Genomic DNA, 19,323 nt, shown 5'->3' with positions numbered 1-19,323 from the left:
TCCGTTTACAAATAAAAAAACTTAAAATAAACAAAGTCAGCAAAACATAAAACTGGTTTCAAGAATTAAATGACCGAAACACTACCGGCATTTCATTGTAAGATGGTGGCGTTAAGGCAATGTTGTTTGTTTGAATTGATTAAGCCAGACTAGCTAGCCAACGAAACTGCTGACCAAAACAAAAGCCGGACTAAAAACGAAAACAAATATCAACAAAAGCATGGTAAATATGCGGTAGATTCGTTTAAGTCAAGAAATAAACTTGAACAGCTGATTTTATGAGTAATAGTTTGATGTTCATTCGCTCAGGAAAAAATTAAGAGATTTCCAATTAAGAGAATTACAAGAAATGAACCCCTTCTTCTATTTAAGAGAACTAAAAATAGAGTTCATTTTGTGATCTTTGAAAATTTTATGCATGTTGTCGTCTGGTAGCTCCCTGACTTAATGACTGTCTGCCTGCCTGCCTTGTCTGGCTGTGCAGCATTATGGTCTATTATGATCTTGGTCACAATTCAAACAGTTTGTAACGTTCGTGGTAAGCACATGTTAACGGCGGATGTACGTAAATCGGACGTTCTTCTAACGGCTCTTTGGTACTTCAACGAACGTATAGGAAAACGTACGAAATTCGCTGCTAACTAAACCAGCTAGACGTTCGTTCGTTGACTAAAAGATCTGAAATCGTGTGTGCGTGTTATTTGTTTTTGTTGTTTCAATTTTCTTCTGGTTATTGGAGCAACATACAAGTTTAAGTTAAAGGTGTAATTTTTATGGTCATGTTGGTGTTATTAAAAAACAACAATGCAACAAAAATACTGAAAAATAAGTGTTAGTCGTGTCTGGCTTTGGAAAGTTGCGTTTGTTTTCGAATTTGCAAAATTAAAAAGAGGAAATTGAAGACCCAAAACAAGAAAATTGCATGTCTATGTCTATTCCGTCGTCATAACTATCTCGGACAAGTCAGCGTGAAATGGTCAAATGAAAAGAAATCTCCAGTGGAAAAAAATGTTTGCATAATTTTTGGTTTACGCTTAATTTAATATCCGTATGGACACTTGAATTCCGAGTTATACAGGAAATGTTTAAAGTTTTCACTTGATTTATGCATGGAAAAACGACCTGCATCGATAGCTGGAGTGGCTTAATATTTTGTGGTTTGCAAACACGTAATGGAATAAGTGTATTTCGTGTAGAAGTCGATTAACTATAAAATTTATGTTTTAATTACCAACTTATTGGTGGAGAAGTGATGAATCTGATAACCTAAAAATGTGAAATAATATTACATACACTCCATAACCGCTTCAATGCAATTTAAGCATGCAGCTGTTTGAAAATAATTTTTGGTATAGAAAACATTAAAATTTAAACATTTTGAACACACCTCCATGTTCTGGTTGCTGGCGTGTTGGAATCTTAACAGTGTAATTACAATTTTTGGATAAATACATATAAAGAACCTGTGAGCAATATTGGTTATTAAAATGAATTCGGAGATTCAATAGGCACGTCAGACACCTACCTTTAGATACCCTACACAATGTCATAAAGTGTACATAGTATGATAATTTTACCAATTTGAAGCAAGTGAGGAGGGCTGTAGTCGGACGGAGCCGACCGTATAAAACACTACACAACCAACAATTGGTTCAAGTTTTACACAAAATTTCTTTGATATAATTTCGACATATTTTCGCCGTCCAGTAATACATACATGATTGAAATACATGATACGAGGGCTGCACGAAAACTATCTGGCCTAGGCAACACCACGTGTAGTCATGCACCATTTGAAATATTTTTGGACAGTTTGACAGTTTGTAGGCCATACGTACACAGGACAGTTTGTCATACGACCTTGTGTTGTGTTGTTTACAGTGACTTAAAAAATCAGTTTGCAAAAAAATGTAATTTATTTGTGAACATTTTGGTCCGACCATTTTTCAAAAATTTCAACGTGGATAATCAAGGCAAGAGCGCATCGATCAAATTAAATCTTCGTATATTGATAAAGGGGCATCCTATAGGACTAGGAAAAACTGGTTTAATGAATTCAATCGTGAATTCAAAATCGGCCGTTGTGCCAGAAAAAATTAAGCCGTGCGTGAACTGATAATTCAAGATCGCCATGTTATATACCGTCTTTGGCATTTAGAAGCGTCCTTGGGCATTTCTTTCACTAACTAACATTTGACATTGCATGAACACCTGGCCGCAAAAATGGATTATTCTCGTTAGATCCAGAAAAATTCGACAATGGCTCAAAAAGAGGCTCTTGTGGATTGGTGTAAAGAAATAGTGAACGAAAATTATCGTTGTGCTTCAAAAGACGTTTATAAAATCGTCAGAGACGACGAATCTTGGATCTATGCTTAGGAGCCAGAAACAAAACAAGAATCCACCGTTTAGGTCTTCGAAAGCGAGCTAAATCCAACGAAAGTTATTTATGTAAGAAGCACTTCGAAGCAAATGGTTGCCTGTTTCTTCGGCAAAGCTGACAGTATGGCGACTATACGGCTTCAGAAATGAAAGACGGATAATTGTGAGTGGTACACTACAATTTGTTTGCCAGAAGTCGCTTGAGAAATTCGAAAAAAGGATGCGAAGAAAAGAAGAAAGAATAGAAGGCGAATCATTCTGCATCATGACAATTCGAGCTCTCACACATCTATTCAAACCAGCACCTGTTTGACCGGACAAAACGTGGAATTTATGGGTCATCCGCCGTACAGTCCTAATCCAATGAATTTATTTGATTCCAGCATATCAAGAAAAAAGGCGTGGTCAACGATTTTCGTAGCCAGAAGATGCTGCAAAGGAGTTCAAAACCCATTTTTTGGAAGTGTCTGGGAAAAAGGATTCAACAAGCGTATAAATAATGCTGGAGTCTACTTAAGAAAATAAAACTATTTTTTATGGTAAATGTTCGCGTTTTCATCTTTAGGCCAGATAGTTATCGTTCAGCCCTCGCAACATACCAGAGATAAAGCGCATATGAACATACAATTACTAGAAGCTAAAGATGTTATTATTTATTGTTGTTATTTCTTGTATCATAATAGAAAGATAGAATGTTTTGGCTACAGTTACAGATTTATGTTTCTTCGAAAATTGAAATTTGTATTAAAAAAAAAATAAAAGTCCTTATTAAATAGCATTCTGTAACTTTTGCCGAATCGATCAATAATCAAGTAAAATAGTATCAGTCAGTTTTGTTGACAGAAATATGCCCTCAGCATATGACTGTACGAAACAATAATAACAGGAGTAGTAGACGTAAATGAAATAACCTATCACTAATTTCAAAAATGCTGTAGGTGACAAAATACGTTATGGGCTTACCTGCAAAAAACCTCATATCGAGTACCTTTGTTAAAAATTTCAAAACGATTCTACAACAGCCATTAAATAGCATATAAGCGAAAAGTTTGTTGTCCGATAAAGACTTTCCTAAGTGTTGATGTACGGCTGGAGGGTACAATTAAATTTGTCATTCCGTTTGTAACACATCGTAATATTTATCGTAGAGACCCTATAAAGTATATGTATTCTTGATCAGGGCAAACTTCTAAGTCGATATAACCATGTCCCTCTGTCCATCCGCCCGCCTAAGATACAAATCGCAATTTTTAAGAGCTTTGTAATTTGGTATGTAAGTTTCTATTGCAAATGGGCTATATCGGTCCATGTTTTGATATAGCCCTCATAGAACGGTACCATCCGATTTTCGGTATTTTGTAAGGTTTTAGCTTCACTATTACACCAAAATGGCTGAAATTTGGCACTTAAACTTCGCTGGGGGTATCTTCCCCTGAATGTTGTCGGTATAGGCCCACGCCTTCATATAGTCCCCATAGAGCAGTACCGACCGATATGCGGTATTTTGGAGGTTGTGGCCTCAATATTCCACCGAAATGGGTGAAATTTAGTATTTAGTCCTCATATGGGGTGTAAAACTTGCCATGTGAAATTTGTCGTTATGGGTCCACGACTTCATATAGCCCCCACAGGACGGTACCACCCGATTTTCGGTATTTTGAAGGTTGTAGCCTCAATATTCCTCCGAAATGGCTGAAAGTTGGTATTTGGTCTTCGTTGGTGGTACAAAACTTTCCCCCAGAAACTTGTCGGTGCAAGTCCACGCCTTAGTATAGCCCCCATAGAACAGTGCCTCTCAATCTGAGGTATTTTGGAGGTTGTGGCCTCAATATTCCACCGAAATGCATGAAATTTGGTATTTAGTCCTTATATGGGGTATAAAACTTAACATGTGAAATTTGTCGTTATGGGCCCACGTCTTCATATAGCCCCCACAGAACGGTACCGCCCAATTTTTTGTATTTTGAAGGTTTTAGCATCATATCACTTTCTGCAAGAAATTTGTCGGTATAGGTTCACGCCTTCATGTAGCCCCCATAGAACGGTTTTTTCCGATTTTCGATTTTTTGAAGTTTGTGGCCACAGCAACCCACCGAAATGGCTGAAAATTGGTATTTAGCCATTGCTGGAGGTAAAATTTTTTCTGACTCAAATTCGTCGGTATAGCTCCACGTTTCAATATAGCCCCCATAGAAAGGTACCTCCCGATTTTCGTAATTCTGAAGGTTGTGAAGTCAATATCCCACTAAAAAACTGACATTTTTTATTTAGCCTTTCATTAATGCAGTATTTTTAAACTTAAAAATAACAATCAGTATTGCATTTAATGGTTATTAGCCGTTATAACGGTACATTTACTAGGAGTTTTTTTGCAAGTGATAAAATCGACTTTTTTGATGACAAGTAATATGGACAAAAAAAGTAAATATGACCGTAATTTAATTTTTTCAGATAGTTTGGAAGTATTGTTTATTAAAAAAAATAATAATAGCATTATTGGATGTTGTAAATATTCTGGAAAAAATGTTTAAACATTTATATGAGTTTTTTTCTACTTAGAGCATTTTGAGTAAAGTGCAACTTATGGGAAACACACGGAAACACTACAGGACTTTTTTAATATTAAATTACATACTCCGTATCTACTCCCAACATTTCGTCTGCCTTTTTTTGCCTTTTTTATGTTATCAACAATTTTTTAAACCCATTTTTACATGAAAATACGTAATATAAAGCATTACATTTGTATGGGGGATGTACCAAAACGTGAACCTAAGTGAATAATGTCTGGTGTGTAGGTGTTTTGTCTAATAAAAACCCGAAAACAAAATTTGCAGCCATTTCCGTTGGAAAATGTTGCTAAAACTTTCTTAATTCTGGATATCGGGAGATACCTATATATATGGGCACTATATAAAAACGTTGATCTAGGTCGAACATTTTTGGTACGGAGGTTTTGTGTGTACTTAGGACCCAAAATACCAAAGTACAATCAATTTGATAGAAAAATATGAAGAATACATTCAAAATAACGAAAATCTCAGGGATAAACCAAAACGTGGATCTAAGACCCCCATCATTGGAAGTAAGGTTATATACCCCCTGAAGATCCTAAATACCAAAATACAGCAAAATTAACAGTGAAATGTGGTCCACATACCCAAAATACCTTACATGCGGACGTACCGTTACGAGGACGATATGCTTTAACGGTGAGCTATATTCGCCATACTCAGTGTAATCATACCTATACACATAAGTAACATCTGCACCAAATTATAGCCGCTTACCTCTATTAGTTTAGAAGTTATTAATTTTTCCCCGCTAGATTTGGATTTCGCCCACAGTGCGTCTGTCCGTTAGAAAATAAAAAAATAACCTATAACCTGTCGCATTCACATAAAATAAATTTCATGGAAAAATAGTGCCCAGAGGAAGTGGTGTAGGGTATTACATGGGCGGCGCCGTTTATCATTGTAGTGTTTTTAGGGTGGGTTACAAAACCGGAAACTAATCCCATCATGGGTGTCTAAGAGGTGCCAAAAATCCATAGATCATGTGCAATCCATAGATCATATACACTGGGACATTTGCTACATTCGCTGAATATTCCGCTACTGTTTAGTTATCCACTAAATGTTTCTTCGAAGGGAGATTACTTTATTTACACAATTAAAGATAATGTTTGTTATTCGGGTTTTAAAAATTTAATCTGGTCGAACTTAACGATTTACCCACTTGTTTATGTTCATTTTATTACAGTACATTTTAACGTATTTAATTTAAATTGTATATAATATTCTGTCAAGCCGACCGTGATACCTGATGCACTTGTTGGACAACTAAATTACATAACAACGATTCGTGTAAAGAACACCTTCTATTGACATCCGTAAAAAAATGTTTTTATGTGTCTGACATTAGGTGAATATCACCAACAACAAAGAGTTGAAAACTTATAATTTTGTTGCTGTAAGTTGGGTTCTGTTACATTTTGTTTTCTTCTAAGCACGTAGTATGACTCAATTTTACAAAATTGTTATGCACCACAACTTTTCAAAGCCAAAGCAACAAATAATAGCGAAAAATTTGAAAAAAAAAGTATTGGCCAAGTTGCTTGTAAACACATTGGCTTCAAGTAATTTGAAAATAAAATCGAAAATAAACCATAACTGAAGGCAAAGCAAACCTCAATGAAACATCAAACCAACCAACTGACCATAATAAAAATTACAAATTACAATTATTGCATATAAGCGTATCAAATATCCGCATTTATTAATCGGCAAGTGTTGCGTGTATAAAAGAACAACAACAACTACGAAACTACATACATAAATAACACATAAAGTACTTGCTATGCAAGAAAAAAAAAAATAAAAATAACAAATTAAAAAAGTGCAGTCAATGTAAGAATTAGCTGTTTAAAACCCCAAAAACAATTACTATCGAATGCACCGCAGAATGAAACAAAAGCAACAAATGTGAAGACAATAATAATTCTGAATGAAAGAAAAACAAAAACGTAACACCCGTTCATATCTACCGGCCTTTTACATTTTAAATTGTAATTTTTGTAGTTTTGTTTGCAATAATCTACCAATGACCTTTCCTGCCTCCGGTTATTTTGTTTGGTTTTAATTAATTGTTTTTTAATTTTTAATTGCAGAAGTTAGTTTTATTATTTCAAGTTTTTTTTTTTGTTTTTTTTTTCTTGCATTTATTTTGTTCGTTTCCCAAATACGCGTTTAGTTATTTATTCATTTAAAGAATACAAAATGTTACCAAAAATGAAAACGCTCTATTTGGGTTTATGTATTTATTTGCTGTTGAACATCGTCCATGCTAAACCCTCCAAGGATACCGAGGAGAAAGTGGATAAAAAATCAGAAAAGAAAAATGGTAAGTTACATTTAATTCTTAAATTGTGGTAAAAATTTGATGGCCTAAATATGGGTTAGCGCTAAACCATTGCAATGTGGTTGCAAACGCAAATTTCGTGGCCAAAAATATATTTGTTTGTCTTTTTTGTCAATCTTTTCTTTTTTTATTAAAATACACTGCCTCTTACTTGAATAGAACCCCCAAAAATTTTTTTTTTCAGCAGCAATTTTTTTGTCATATTTATAGAAGATATGAAGTGTTGAAGTTTTATTATATATTGTATCATGTGTTTGGAGAAAACTGAGTCAAATCCAAGTTATATAAGAATTATATAACGAAAACAAAATAAAGGCGCAAATTGAAACAAACATTTTGCTCCTTTGAATAGAATCCCCCTTTAAAACCTGGGTATACATAAAGGTTGTATTCGAATATCGATGCATATTCACTCTGTATTGAAAACGAAGTACTTTCCTTAATATTTAGTATATCCCTCCTGCGCAAGGATACACCCGTACATCCTGTTTCACAAGGATTTTTTTATGATCAAGTGTAATGTCTAACAAGGCATGCCTTTTTCTCTTTTTCCGATATAATCATAAGTTTGGCAAATACGTATAGCGTTCATAAGAAAGGCGTGGGAAAGGTACCCCTCTTCATCCAAAATTCATAAAATATAAATTACAACGGCAAACTTTGCACATTCCCTGAAAATTTCCAAATCGGTTCTGTAGTTTTGTAGATATAACATATTTGAAAAAGTGGGCATTATAAAATTTTCATTCCACGAAAACCTATGTTGTGTTATAACAAACATTTCAAAAAAATTATCCAAATCGGTCCAGCCGTTCTCAACCAACGAACGATATTTAATTTTTATTTATGAAGATATAGCATTTTTAAAAAGTAGGGTACAGGGAAGGTTTCCCTCAGGGAAATCGGTTCAGTAGTTATTGGAGAAAATTTTAAAATTGAAAATTTAAATAAGTGTTTGTGGTCAAATTTTATCTTCATAAAAATCTAAGTTGGGTTATGACGAAAATTTCTAAAAACAAGTAAGAACGGCGTTCAGTTCGGCCAGGCCGAACTTGTTATACCCTCCACCACGAGTTGTATTTATTTATTTTATTTATTTATTCGGTTTTGTTACTCCTGCACAAGAAGATAGGAATCTTATAAGTTATAGTTACAGGATTATTTGGCGAACTATAAATCCTTCTTAAGCTAAACAAGTTACAATTAAGGGGTGTAAAACAAATGATCAAAATTATAAAAAATACGAAAAATACAAAAAATGTTTGGAATGTAAATGGTGTAGAGTGCTTTGCTTACAATAGCTTAAAAGAATACAAATTATTCAGAAAAAAATTTTAAGTCTGAATTTGAAGGCTGATACGTTGTTGCTGCTTTGTATTTGATTTGGCAGCGAATTCCAAAGACGTATAGTACCAATGAAAAATTGCCATTCTGATACCAGACTTCGCCGTCTCAATGGTACAATTTTCCTACCTCTATTGGATCTGGCAAATTGCATTCTGTCAAAAAGGTGTTTCGGTTTTTGTTTGGTGATTATCTTATGTAAAAAAAAATTAAAGTTTTCATATTAAGGAAAGAATTGAAACTCATACCGTAAAGGCAATTAGTAAATGGAGACACATGTCGGAATCTTCGATACCGTAGACATAACGTATGATGCTATTATATGCCACATTTAGTTTTCGTTTGCTCCTAGCGTCGGAGTTAGCAAACAGCTCGCAGCCATATGTAAGTCCGGGTATCAAAAATGTTTTCGCCAAAAGTGCTCGTATGTTCTGTGGAGTGTATGAGTGAGTTAACCAGAAGGCACGTAACTTGGCATATGTTTGTCCAACCGCGATATTTACATGATTATCCCATCTAAGTGAGGAATTGAAAATTACTCCTAAATTTTTGGCATGTGAAACCACATCAATTTTCTCTTGATTTAGTATTAGTTCTACATTTTCAATGGACACTTTTTTATTTTTGTGTATAACAAGACAATTGGACTTGTTACGATTTAAGAGGAGACCATTAGCTTTGGCCGACTTGATATTGCCAAGGTCTTCATTTAATTTGCGAATACGCTGACCAACATCATTCAAAGAGCTACTGATGTAGATCTACTGATTGAAGTAAAATGGAACAATTACATAGTTTCCTTTCGTTTGTGAAGAAGACTAAATACCAAATTTCAGCAAGTTCTGTAAAATAATGTGGCTAACCTTCAAAATACAGAAATTAGGGATACTTTCGGTGGGATACTGACGTCACCACCTTCAAAATACCGAAAATCGGGAGGTACCGTTATATAGGTGTTATACTAAGGCGTGCACCTGTACCGACAAGTTTCTGGGGGAAAGTTTTATACCGCTAACGAAGACTACATACGAAATTTCAGCCATTTCGGTGTTATAATGAGGCTAAAACCTTCAAAATATCGAAATACGGTGGTACCTTTTAATGGGGGTTATATCCAAGCGTGGACCGATATAGCCTATTTGCAATACCAAACATCCTAGGAGTAATAGAAACTTCTGTACCAAATTACAAAGCTCCATCTCAAAAATTGCGAGCTGTATCTTGATTTCAACAGACGGACGGACATGGTTATTTCGGCTTAGAATTTTACCCTTATCAATGTTTCGATGTGTTACAAACGGAATAACAAATTATTGCTTTTGGTGAAAATCAGTTCAGATTTGAATATAGCTCCCAGGCTCTATATCCGTCCGATGTCAATGAAATTTGGAATGTGTCACGGAATTTGGTCTAGAAATAAATGTGCCAAGTTATAATGAAATCGGTAATATATTTTACATATTCACAGTGTTGTGGGGTATCATATAACTGGTTTTTTTATGTCACAGGCTGAGGATAGAACTCTTTCCATTTAGCCTATATTCAAAGCTGAAGGAAGTATTACTATATGCAATCAATACTCCTTTCGAAAGTTATCGTGTGCACAATTTTAGCGAAAAATTTTGAACTTTAGTGGGGGAGGTACCCGAAGGAGTAGACTTATGGGCCAACTTGTTCTAAGTTTGGACAAACTATTGCATGAACCAAACTTTGGACCAAATCGGTTGATGCCTTCGAACTATTATTTTGATGAGACAAATTTTTGATGGCATCAAAGTGTACATATATACATATATATCCTCTTTGGCCTTAAGACTAAGGCCATACAAATTTGAATTAAACATAAATTAATAAAGTGAAATTTAATGAATTATTAATGGAATTACAATTAAAATGTTTTAAATAATATCACTGTTTGTAATTTTTTGAGACATGTCTTATTAACCATATTTTGACTCCACACTGTGATAGAACACCACAAATGAAAAGACACGTGTCTCGCCGTTTTTTCGTATCACATTAACTTTTGCGGTTATAGACCTCCAAAAGTGTGAATCTTTGATGTAAAAAGGGTCGTTTAGTCAGAACTATATCTTCTCAACCGTTGGGAAATTTGAATTTGTCTCAGAGGCAAAGTTGTAGCTCTTGTCTTAAATAACAAAAATTGTGAACACATATAATCCATCAAACTTCACCTGAAAGGTCAAAATCGCCATGGTCAAATTTCTTTTCAAATTTTTTCTCAACTTTTGTTATACAGTAATCAAACGGATCAAATTTGAAGCAAACAACCAACTACAAAAATGTACCTCAAATCTCAATAAACATCTTTCTAGAATATACGAACTCTGTAGAAACGGATCTTAATGGTCAAAATAGCAAAACGATTGCGATTTTTATCCTCTTTTCTCGACTTCTGCTCCATAGATACTAAACCGTTCAAAATTCAAGAAAACAATCAACCACAATAGTGTAGCAATGGCATCAATAAACAACTTTCTTGAACATGCGAAATATTTATGAACGCTACTTAATGGTAAAAATAGCAAAAATCGTTTTAAAGTATTAAATTCTTACACTTTACCTTGGACCAAATCGACATGTCCGTTTAAGATATAGTGCGTACCATTTTAGTGAACTTTTTTTAAACCGATATGGCTCACCTTCGAACATAAACCAAGTTTGGACAAATATTACGAAGGCCAAACTTTGGACCGAATCGGCTGATCCGTTCGATACTTACCGGGCGCACCAGCTACTGATGTCGTAGGGGTTTTTGCAGCGTTCGGGCCATTTTCTGAGGAACTATAGACTTGCTCCTGAAAAAAACTTGTGTCGTCGTAATGGGGGCAACGAATACAAACTGCTACAACAGAAATCAATGGGATTTGAGAGCAGCTCTTAAACTGCACTTTTCGGAACGTTGGTGTGGAAGGTACCCGAAGAAGTTGACACATATAGTCCATATTCGAACCTAATCTATGTCTCGTATAAATATTACGATGTGCACAGTATGGACCAACTCGGTTACTACCTTCGAAAGTTACCGTGTACACGATTTTAGCGAAAGTTTAGAACTTTTGTGAAGGTAGCAGAAGGAGTGGACCGATATGGCTCATCTTCGAACTTAAACTAAGCATGGACAAAATATTACGAAATCCAAATTTTGGACGAAATCGGCAGATCCTTCGAGAGTTATCTTGCTCTCCAACCACTACAGGCGGAGTCATAAGGGTCTTTTTGCACCTTTCATGCTATTTTCTCAGGAAGTATGGACTTGCCCCTGATGAAACATGTACCGTCGTATAGGGGACAGTGAATACAAGTTGTTACAACAAAAATCAAAGCGATTCGAGAGCATGCATTAAAATGAACTTTTCCGAAATTTTGTGTGGGAGGTATCCAAAGGTGTGGACCGATTGGGTCCATATTGGAACCTCATCTATGTCTGGTAGAAATTTTACGATTTGGAAAGTATGGACCAACTCGGTTACTCTCTTCAAGTGTTATCGTTCGCACAAATTTTCCGAACATTTTCGAACTTTTTTGGGGAGGTACCGGAAGGAGCGGACCGATATAACCCAACTTCGAACTTAAACTAAGTTTGGCTGATCCGTTCCAAATTGGCTGATCCGTTCAAGAGTTATCGTGCGGTCCAACCAGCCAGACAGACGGACAAACATAGCTAAATGAACTCAAAATTGCCTGAAACGTATTTCGTCCAAACATACTTGGGGTCTAAAACCATTATTTCGATGAGGCATATTTGGCCGTATGAAAGTGTATATGGCGAATAACAAAATTCCTTTACAATTCCATTTGAAAAAAATTAAAAATTTTTTTTACGAGCACATCTACGATTTTTGGTACAGAGGTAAAGGAAAAAAATCCGGTTTCAAATCTGCTCGCGTTCACGAAATTGGCCAAAAGTTATAGCGGTTTTTATTCTCATATAAAGAAAAAATATTTAAAAATATCTTTTTTGTTGTTATGAGAAAATGTATGCATAAATCGTTAACAGCAGTCCATATCTATTCGTAGATGTTTAAATAGTTATTAAATTTATTATTATTTTCGCGGAAAGTCAACAAATAATAAAAAATTTTGAAGTAAATCCAAATTATCCTCTCCCAGAATCCGTACAAACCCTCAAAAAATAAATGAAAGAATATATGCGGAATCTAGACAATGCGTAGAAAAATATCATACCAAATTTATAGAGATTGGGTACATAAATTGAATATTATAGCAACAACAAAAGAGAAAAACTTATTGTTGGAAAATATTGTTGCAAATATTTTTTTGGTTTGATTCTAAAAATTAGAAAAAAATATTTGGGAGTTCTCCAACTATTTTGCTAAAATCCCATAGAATAATGAATGTATACTGTTAAAACTTCCTCAAAAAATATGGTTTACCATCGCGAGAGTTTAACTGATTACTGTGATAACTTATAAGGGTAGGAAATTAAGAGTAATATTGAAATTACAATCATTCAATTAATATTAAAATTAAAAAGCCCGTTATTCGCGAATTAGTTAAAGTCGGTTGATGCGCATCCGTTTTTGGATACAGCGAATCAATCTCTTTCAAAATTTATGCATATTTCGATGATTCACTCAGGGGCCATTGTGTGCCGCCAGTTACATCATACACTGCAAAAAACCTTAAAGTTGGTAAAAGTCGCGCAATGTTCATACGATTTTGATGCGCATCCGGTTTCGTCAGCGCCAATCAAAAATACGTCCAAATATACCAATTTTAATTAGATTCTTCAAGAACCGCGGATGTGCCTCCACATTCTATTTTTGGTGAAAAACCCATATTACACGCGAATCTCTGTAATTTATGACACGCGTTTTCGCAAATATTATAATCGCGTATAAAGGATTCAATTTAAGTAAAAAAATTTCAAGAAAATCGCGGTTTAGTACGCGGATTTGTCGAAATAATTTTTTGCTGCTTTTCCTATTTTCAGGGTATCTATATCCGCGGTTTTAGTGGATGGATTCGATCGCGGAAGGTCTCATTAAATCCGTCTCGTAAAAAAACTAAATTCACGAGGGGTACAAAGGAAATTGAATGACACTTGTAAATTTTAAACGCAAAAAATAGGTTTTTTAAAAAAAATCACGCATCAAATATTGGCCTTTAGACTCCAATTACTAGGATGCTGTAAGGAGCACACTCATGAGATATGCATTAAACGACGTAGAATCACGAGTTTTATAATCCTAATGTGAGTTTTGAATATTATCTTGTTGCGCGTCCGAATTATTAAAACAATTCAAAAAACCCCGAAATTCCGGCTTCAAAATGTCAGCATCAATTTTAGGTGGATGCAGTGGATATATCGAAAAATGATACACTAGTATCATATTGCCCATGAAGTATTCTTTGAGTCTTTCTTTGGGCATATGTCTATAAAATGTAAGGTTAAGCCTAAAATCGGAAGGGAGCATAAAAAACTTGTTGGCTTCAACCCATTTTTACCTATTTTTCTACATTGATGCCAACACAGCTTCCACGTAAATTAATTTTAATGGTCGACCTTATGGGATTCCTCCTAAAACACGTCAGTTTAAAGAATGTATATCATACTATATAGAATATGTTAACAGTTCGCGAATTCTGAAAGGGTGAAACTCGGATTCATCGATTGTAAAAAATTTTTGTTTTTCGCCATATACCTTCGTTATAAAAATGTGTAGTAAAAAATATACAAACATTTTAAAAAATACTATACCGGGGGAGGAGACCGAATAACTATTACCCGTTTAACTACATCTCTGATAAAAAGTAATACACTTTGATGAGATTGCAATTAAGGTCCCACGATTATATCCATATTTTTATTACCTCTGTTTAAACTTGTCATTCCATTTGTAATACATCGAAATATCAGCATTAAATTCTAAGTCGATATACACATGTTATTACTAATAGGAAGTTTGTTATTGAAAATTATCTATATCGGTACCTCCCGATTTTCGGTATTTTGAAGATTTTAGCTACAATTTTAAACCGCACTATCTGTACTTTGACGTTTGAGGTTCTCAGTGGTCACAAAATATCTCGACCGGAAACTGTCAACATAGGTTCACGTTTTGCTACATCCCACAGTGTGTCCAAAATGGGTTTTTTGTGTCAAAAATCTATATTTTCTAAACGGATAAAGATAGAGCTATGAAATTTGGAGGAGATGTTTATCAGACATGGATCTTTTATTCCTTGTGGTTACAAGCCATTCGGTCAACGTCTTCTATAGAATTTAAATGAATAAAAAGAGGTTTTCGATATTTTAAAGTTTGTGTAATTTAGATACATTTAAATAAGAATTGATAATTTCTTAGAGTATTTAAAACACGCTTCGGAGTTATAGAAACATAAAACGCTATATTTTCAAATACAGACTTGTGTTTTAACAACATAAAATAATTCAATTAATATGCATACTATAACAAAAATTTAACTAATTAAATTCATAGAGGAATATTTACTTAGCGTAAAAATGGTAATATATCGGTGTTTAAATTAAGTTGTTTTTGTTTATGGGTGCTATTCAAAAGCGTGGGACTATGTTAACGACAGCTGATTCATATACCGTAGCTGATCGCCAGTATCACCAACTAAGGGCCATTATCAATGAATGGCGACGTCATTGTTGCCATAAATAAAAGAATGACAGTCTGTCAACAATGAAACTATTTTCATTATTTCATTTTGTTGAATATTAGCAAATTATATTTGCAAATATTAATCAATATATAATTCGGTCGGAAAATGTATCTTTGAACTCCAAAATACCAAAAATCAGGGGTACCGTTATATGAGAGTTCTATCATAAAGTGGACCTATGCCCACAATATTGTGTGTGCAAGTTTATTGACCACTAGGAACCCTAAATGCAAAATTGCAGCAACTTCGTGTCGAAAATGTATTTAAAAACCCTAAAATACCTGAAATCGGGCGGTTCCCTTATATGGGGGCTACATCAAAACGTGGACCTATATATACAATTTTTAGTAAGGAGATAGTTTACTCGTAGAAAACGTTATATTTAAATTTTTAGCTAGATCTGTTGATTACTGTAGGTAAAATCTTCAAAACATGTAAGATCGGGTGGTAACGTTATAAAGGGCCTATTATTCGGCGTCGCACTTGGTCGCAATTTCTCAATTGAAAATTTGATAGTTCGAGAGCTCCTCTATATGTAGGTACCATTACAACAGTGGAACCCGTGAAACTTTTTAGTTATATCCTATTAAAAAAGAACTTATTAAAAATATACACGTAAAAATGTTCAAAACAAATCAGGTTATTATACAGAACAGAAACGCAAATACATTTACTTCTAAGCACAATTTAATACGTCAGGTTTCATATTATCGGATAGCAAAAAGAACCATTAAAAAATTCCAATAACTCGTGATAATATGGTCCTCACAAAATCGACGAATATCCTTGCGATTTTTAGAATTTGTTTTAACGAAAATAAGATCATGTTATAGGTACCGTTACTTCAATTATAACGGTACAACCAACGAAATTTTTGTTGTTCTCTCTTAGCATGTTTTCTATCCCTTCATATACAATTTTTGGGAATTTTCGACAATTTGTTTTTTGCATTTTTGGCACAAAATATTGAATTTGGACACACTGTGCAGCCCCAATATAAATGTACCTCCCGATTTCCGGTATTTTGAGGATTTTTGCTGCAATTTTTCACCAGACTAACTGTAATTTGACGTTTGATGTTCCCAGTGGTCAAAAAACATCTCCACCGAAAACTGTCAACATAGGTCCACGTTTTGGTGCAGCCCCCATATAAAGGTACCTCCTTATTTCCGGTATTTTGAGGATTTTTGCTGCAATTTTTCACCAAACTACTTGTAATTTGACGTTTGATGTTCCTAGTGGTCAAAAAACATCTCCACCGAAAACTGTCAACATATGTAGGTCCACGTTTTGGTACAGCCCCCACATAACCGTGCCTCCCGATTTTCGGTATTTTGAAGATTGTATTTGAGGATTGTAGCTACAATTGCTACCTGTAATTTGACGTTTGAAGTTCCCAGTGGCCACAAAACAACTCCGCCGAAAACTTTCAACATAGGTCCAAGTTTTGGTATAGCACCCATATAACGATACCTCCCAATTTTCGGTATTTTGAGAATTTTAGCTACAATTTTTGACCGAATTACCAGCAATTTGATAGTCGAGGTTCCTAGTGATCACAAAACATCACCACCAAAATTTGTCAACAAAGGTCCACGCTTTGTTGCAGCACCCATATAACGGTACCTCACGATTTTCGGTATTTTGACATTTGAGGTTCGAGTAGTCACAAAACATCTCCTCCAAACATTGTCAACATTGGTTTATGTTTTGGTAACGGTACCTCTGTATTTTGAGGATTTTAGCTATAAATTTTCTGTTCGACAAGGTAGAATCTCTCATATCAATGAGTGCACCTCGATTCATATTAACTCAATGATATGGGACCTACTGTTTATTTCCCTTGCCCCGTCTGGGATGTTTGTGGAACAATTATATTATCTGCAGTTCGACATGTGAGGTTCCCAGTGGTCACAAAACTTCTCCACCAACAATTATCAACATAGGTCCACACTTTGATTTATCCCCATATAAGATTGCCAACCGATTGAAGACATTTCTATATGCATTTTTATACCCTCAGCATTTATGATATACACTTTCATACGGGCAAAATGTGCCTCATCGAAATAATGGTTTTAGTTTGGACGAAATCCGTTACAGACAATTTGGAGTCGACTTAGCAATGTCCGTCCGTCTGTCTGTCTCGCTGGTGCGCCTGATAACTCTCAAACCGATCAACCGATTCGGTCCAAGGTTTGGCTTTCGTAATATTTTGTTCAAAATTAGTTTATGTTCGAAGATGGGTTATATCGGTCCACTCCTTCCGGTACCTCCCCTACAAAACTTCGAAAATGTTCGGAAAATTTGTGCACAGGATAACTCTTGCAGGGAGTAACCGATTTGGTCCACACGTTGCACATCGTGAAATTTCTACCAGACATAGATGAGGTTCCAATATAAACTCAAACGGTCCACTTCTTCGGGTACCTCCCACACAAAATTTGGGAAAAGTTCGGTTTAGGACCAGCTCTCGAATCGCTTTGATTTTGTTGCTGCAACTTGTATTTCACTGCACCCGATACAAGTCCCATCAGGGGCAAGTCCATACTTCCTGAGAAAATGGTCTGAAAGTTGCAAAATAAAAACACTATAACACCGTGTGTAGTGGGTGGAGCGCAAGATAACTCTCGGACGGATCTGGCGATTCGGCCAAAAATTTGGCCTTCGTAATATTTTGTTCAAATGGAGTTTAAGTTACAAGATAACCCATATCGGCCCACTCCTTCAGGTACCTCCCCCACAAAAGTAAAAAAGTTCGTAACAATTGTGCGCACGATAACACTTGAAGGAAGTGAACGATTTGCTCCATACTTTGCTCCATCCTAATATATCTACCAGATATAAATCAGGTTGGAATATCTTTGTCCACTACTTCGGGTACCTCCCACACAAAATTTCGGATAAGTTCATTTTAAGGCCTGCTCTCGAATCACTTTGATTTTTGTTGAAGCAACTTGCGTTCGCTGCCTCAATTACGACGGTAAACGTTTTTCAGTAGCAAGTCCATACTTCTTGAGAAAACAGTCCGAAATGTGTAAAAAAACCCCTATGGCACCATATGTAGTGGCTGGAGAGAACGATAACTCTCGAACTGATCAACCGATTTGGTCCGAAATTTGTCATATTTTGTCCAAACTTTGTTTCACTTCGAATATGGTATGCACGATATCTCTTGAACGGGGCAACTAATTTGGTCATGACATGACTTCCAAAATAAGATCCACATCAGCAACACTTTTGAACTTAAATCCCAATCCACATTTTTGTCAGCAAGTTTAAATGTCCAAAAAAGGCCACAAAATTCTGAAAAGACTCTAAACACATTCGATCCGTCCTTAGATGGAAGTTTCAATTCACACAGGCTGAGGGTATATCGGTCGGTATATGTCCACGCCTTCATGTAGCCCCCATAGAACGGTACCTAACGATTTTTGGTATTTTGAAGGTTGTAACTTCAATATTCCTCCGAAATGGCTTAAATTTGTTATTTAGACTTCATTTGTGGTACAAAAATTTCCATATGAAATTTGTCGGTATAGGTCCTTCGTATAGCCCCTATAGAAGTGTACCTGCCGATTTTCGGTATTTTGAAGGTGGCTTCAATATTCCACCGAAATGGCTGAAATTTGGTATTAAGTTTTCATTGGGGGTATTCAACTTTCTCCTCTAAATTTGTCGGTATAGTCCACGCCTTCATATAGCCCCTATAAAACGGTGCATCCAAATTTTGGGTATTTTGAAGGTTGTGGCCGCAGTACTCCACCAATATGCCTGAAATTTGGAACTTAGTCTTCGATGGGGGTGAAGAACTCTCCACCTAAAATTTGCAGTTATAAGTTTACGCCTTCGTATTGCCACCATAGAACTGTACCTTCCGAAATTTGGTGTTTGGTCTTTTTCATAAACGAAAGGAAAATAATTGTTCAGTTTTACTTTAATACAACGCCATTCTTACCTGTTAATTATTATGTTTAGTGTGTTCCTCAATCATGAATG

General features: G+C 35.3%; 1 protein-coding gene across 12 annotated transcripts in view; it reads left to right on the top strand.

The window, feature by feature from the left end:
* Positions 1-495: 495 nt before the first annotated feature.
* Positions 496-19,323, top strand: part of LOC141397067 (uncharacterized) — a 99,858-nt gene continuing 81,030 nt past the window's right edge. Inside the window, exons 1-3 of one of the 12 annotated variants that reach the window (XM_073972927.1) lie at positions 518-538; positions 6,640-6,791; positions 7,135-7,284. In XM_073972927.1, the coding sequence (XP_073829028.1) occupies positions 7,161-7,284 (124 nt within the window). In that variant the 5' untranslated portion in view covers positions 518-538; positions 6,640-6,791; positions 7,135-7,160. Of the gene's footprint in view, positions 832-6,639; positions 6,950-7,051; positions 7,285-19,323 lie in introns of all 12 variants that reach the window. The other 11 variants (XM_073972917.1, XM_073972920.1, XM_073972918.1 and 8 more) reach the window with 11 other exon arrangements.

The sequence above is a fragment of the Musca autumnalis genome, unplaced genomic scaffold (genome assembly GCF_047663935.1).
Source record: "Musca autumnalis isolate F117 unplaced genomic scaffold, ASM4766393v1 scaffold_3, whole genome shotgun sequence".
Lineage (NCBI taxonomy): Eukaryota > Metazoa > Arthropoda > Insecta > Diptera > Muscidae > Musca > Musca autumnalis.
The sequence above is the reverse complement of the archived record's forward strand: the minus strand, read 5'-3'. Positions and strand labels throughout refer to the sequence as shown.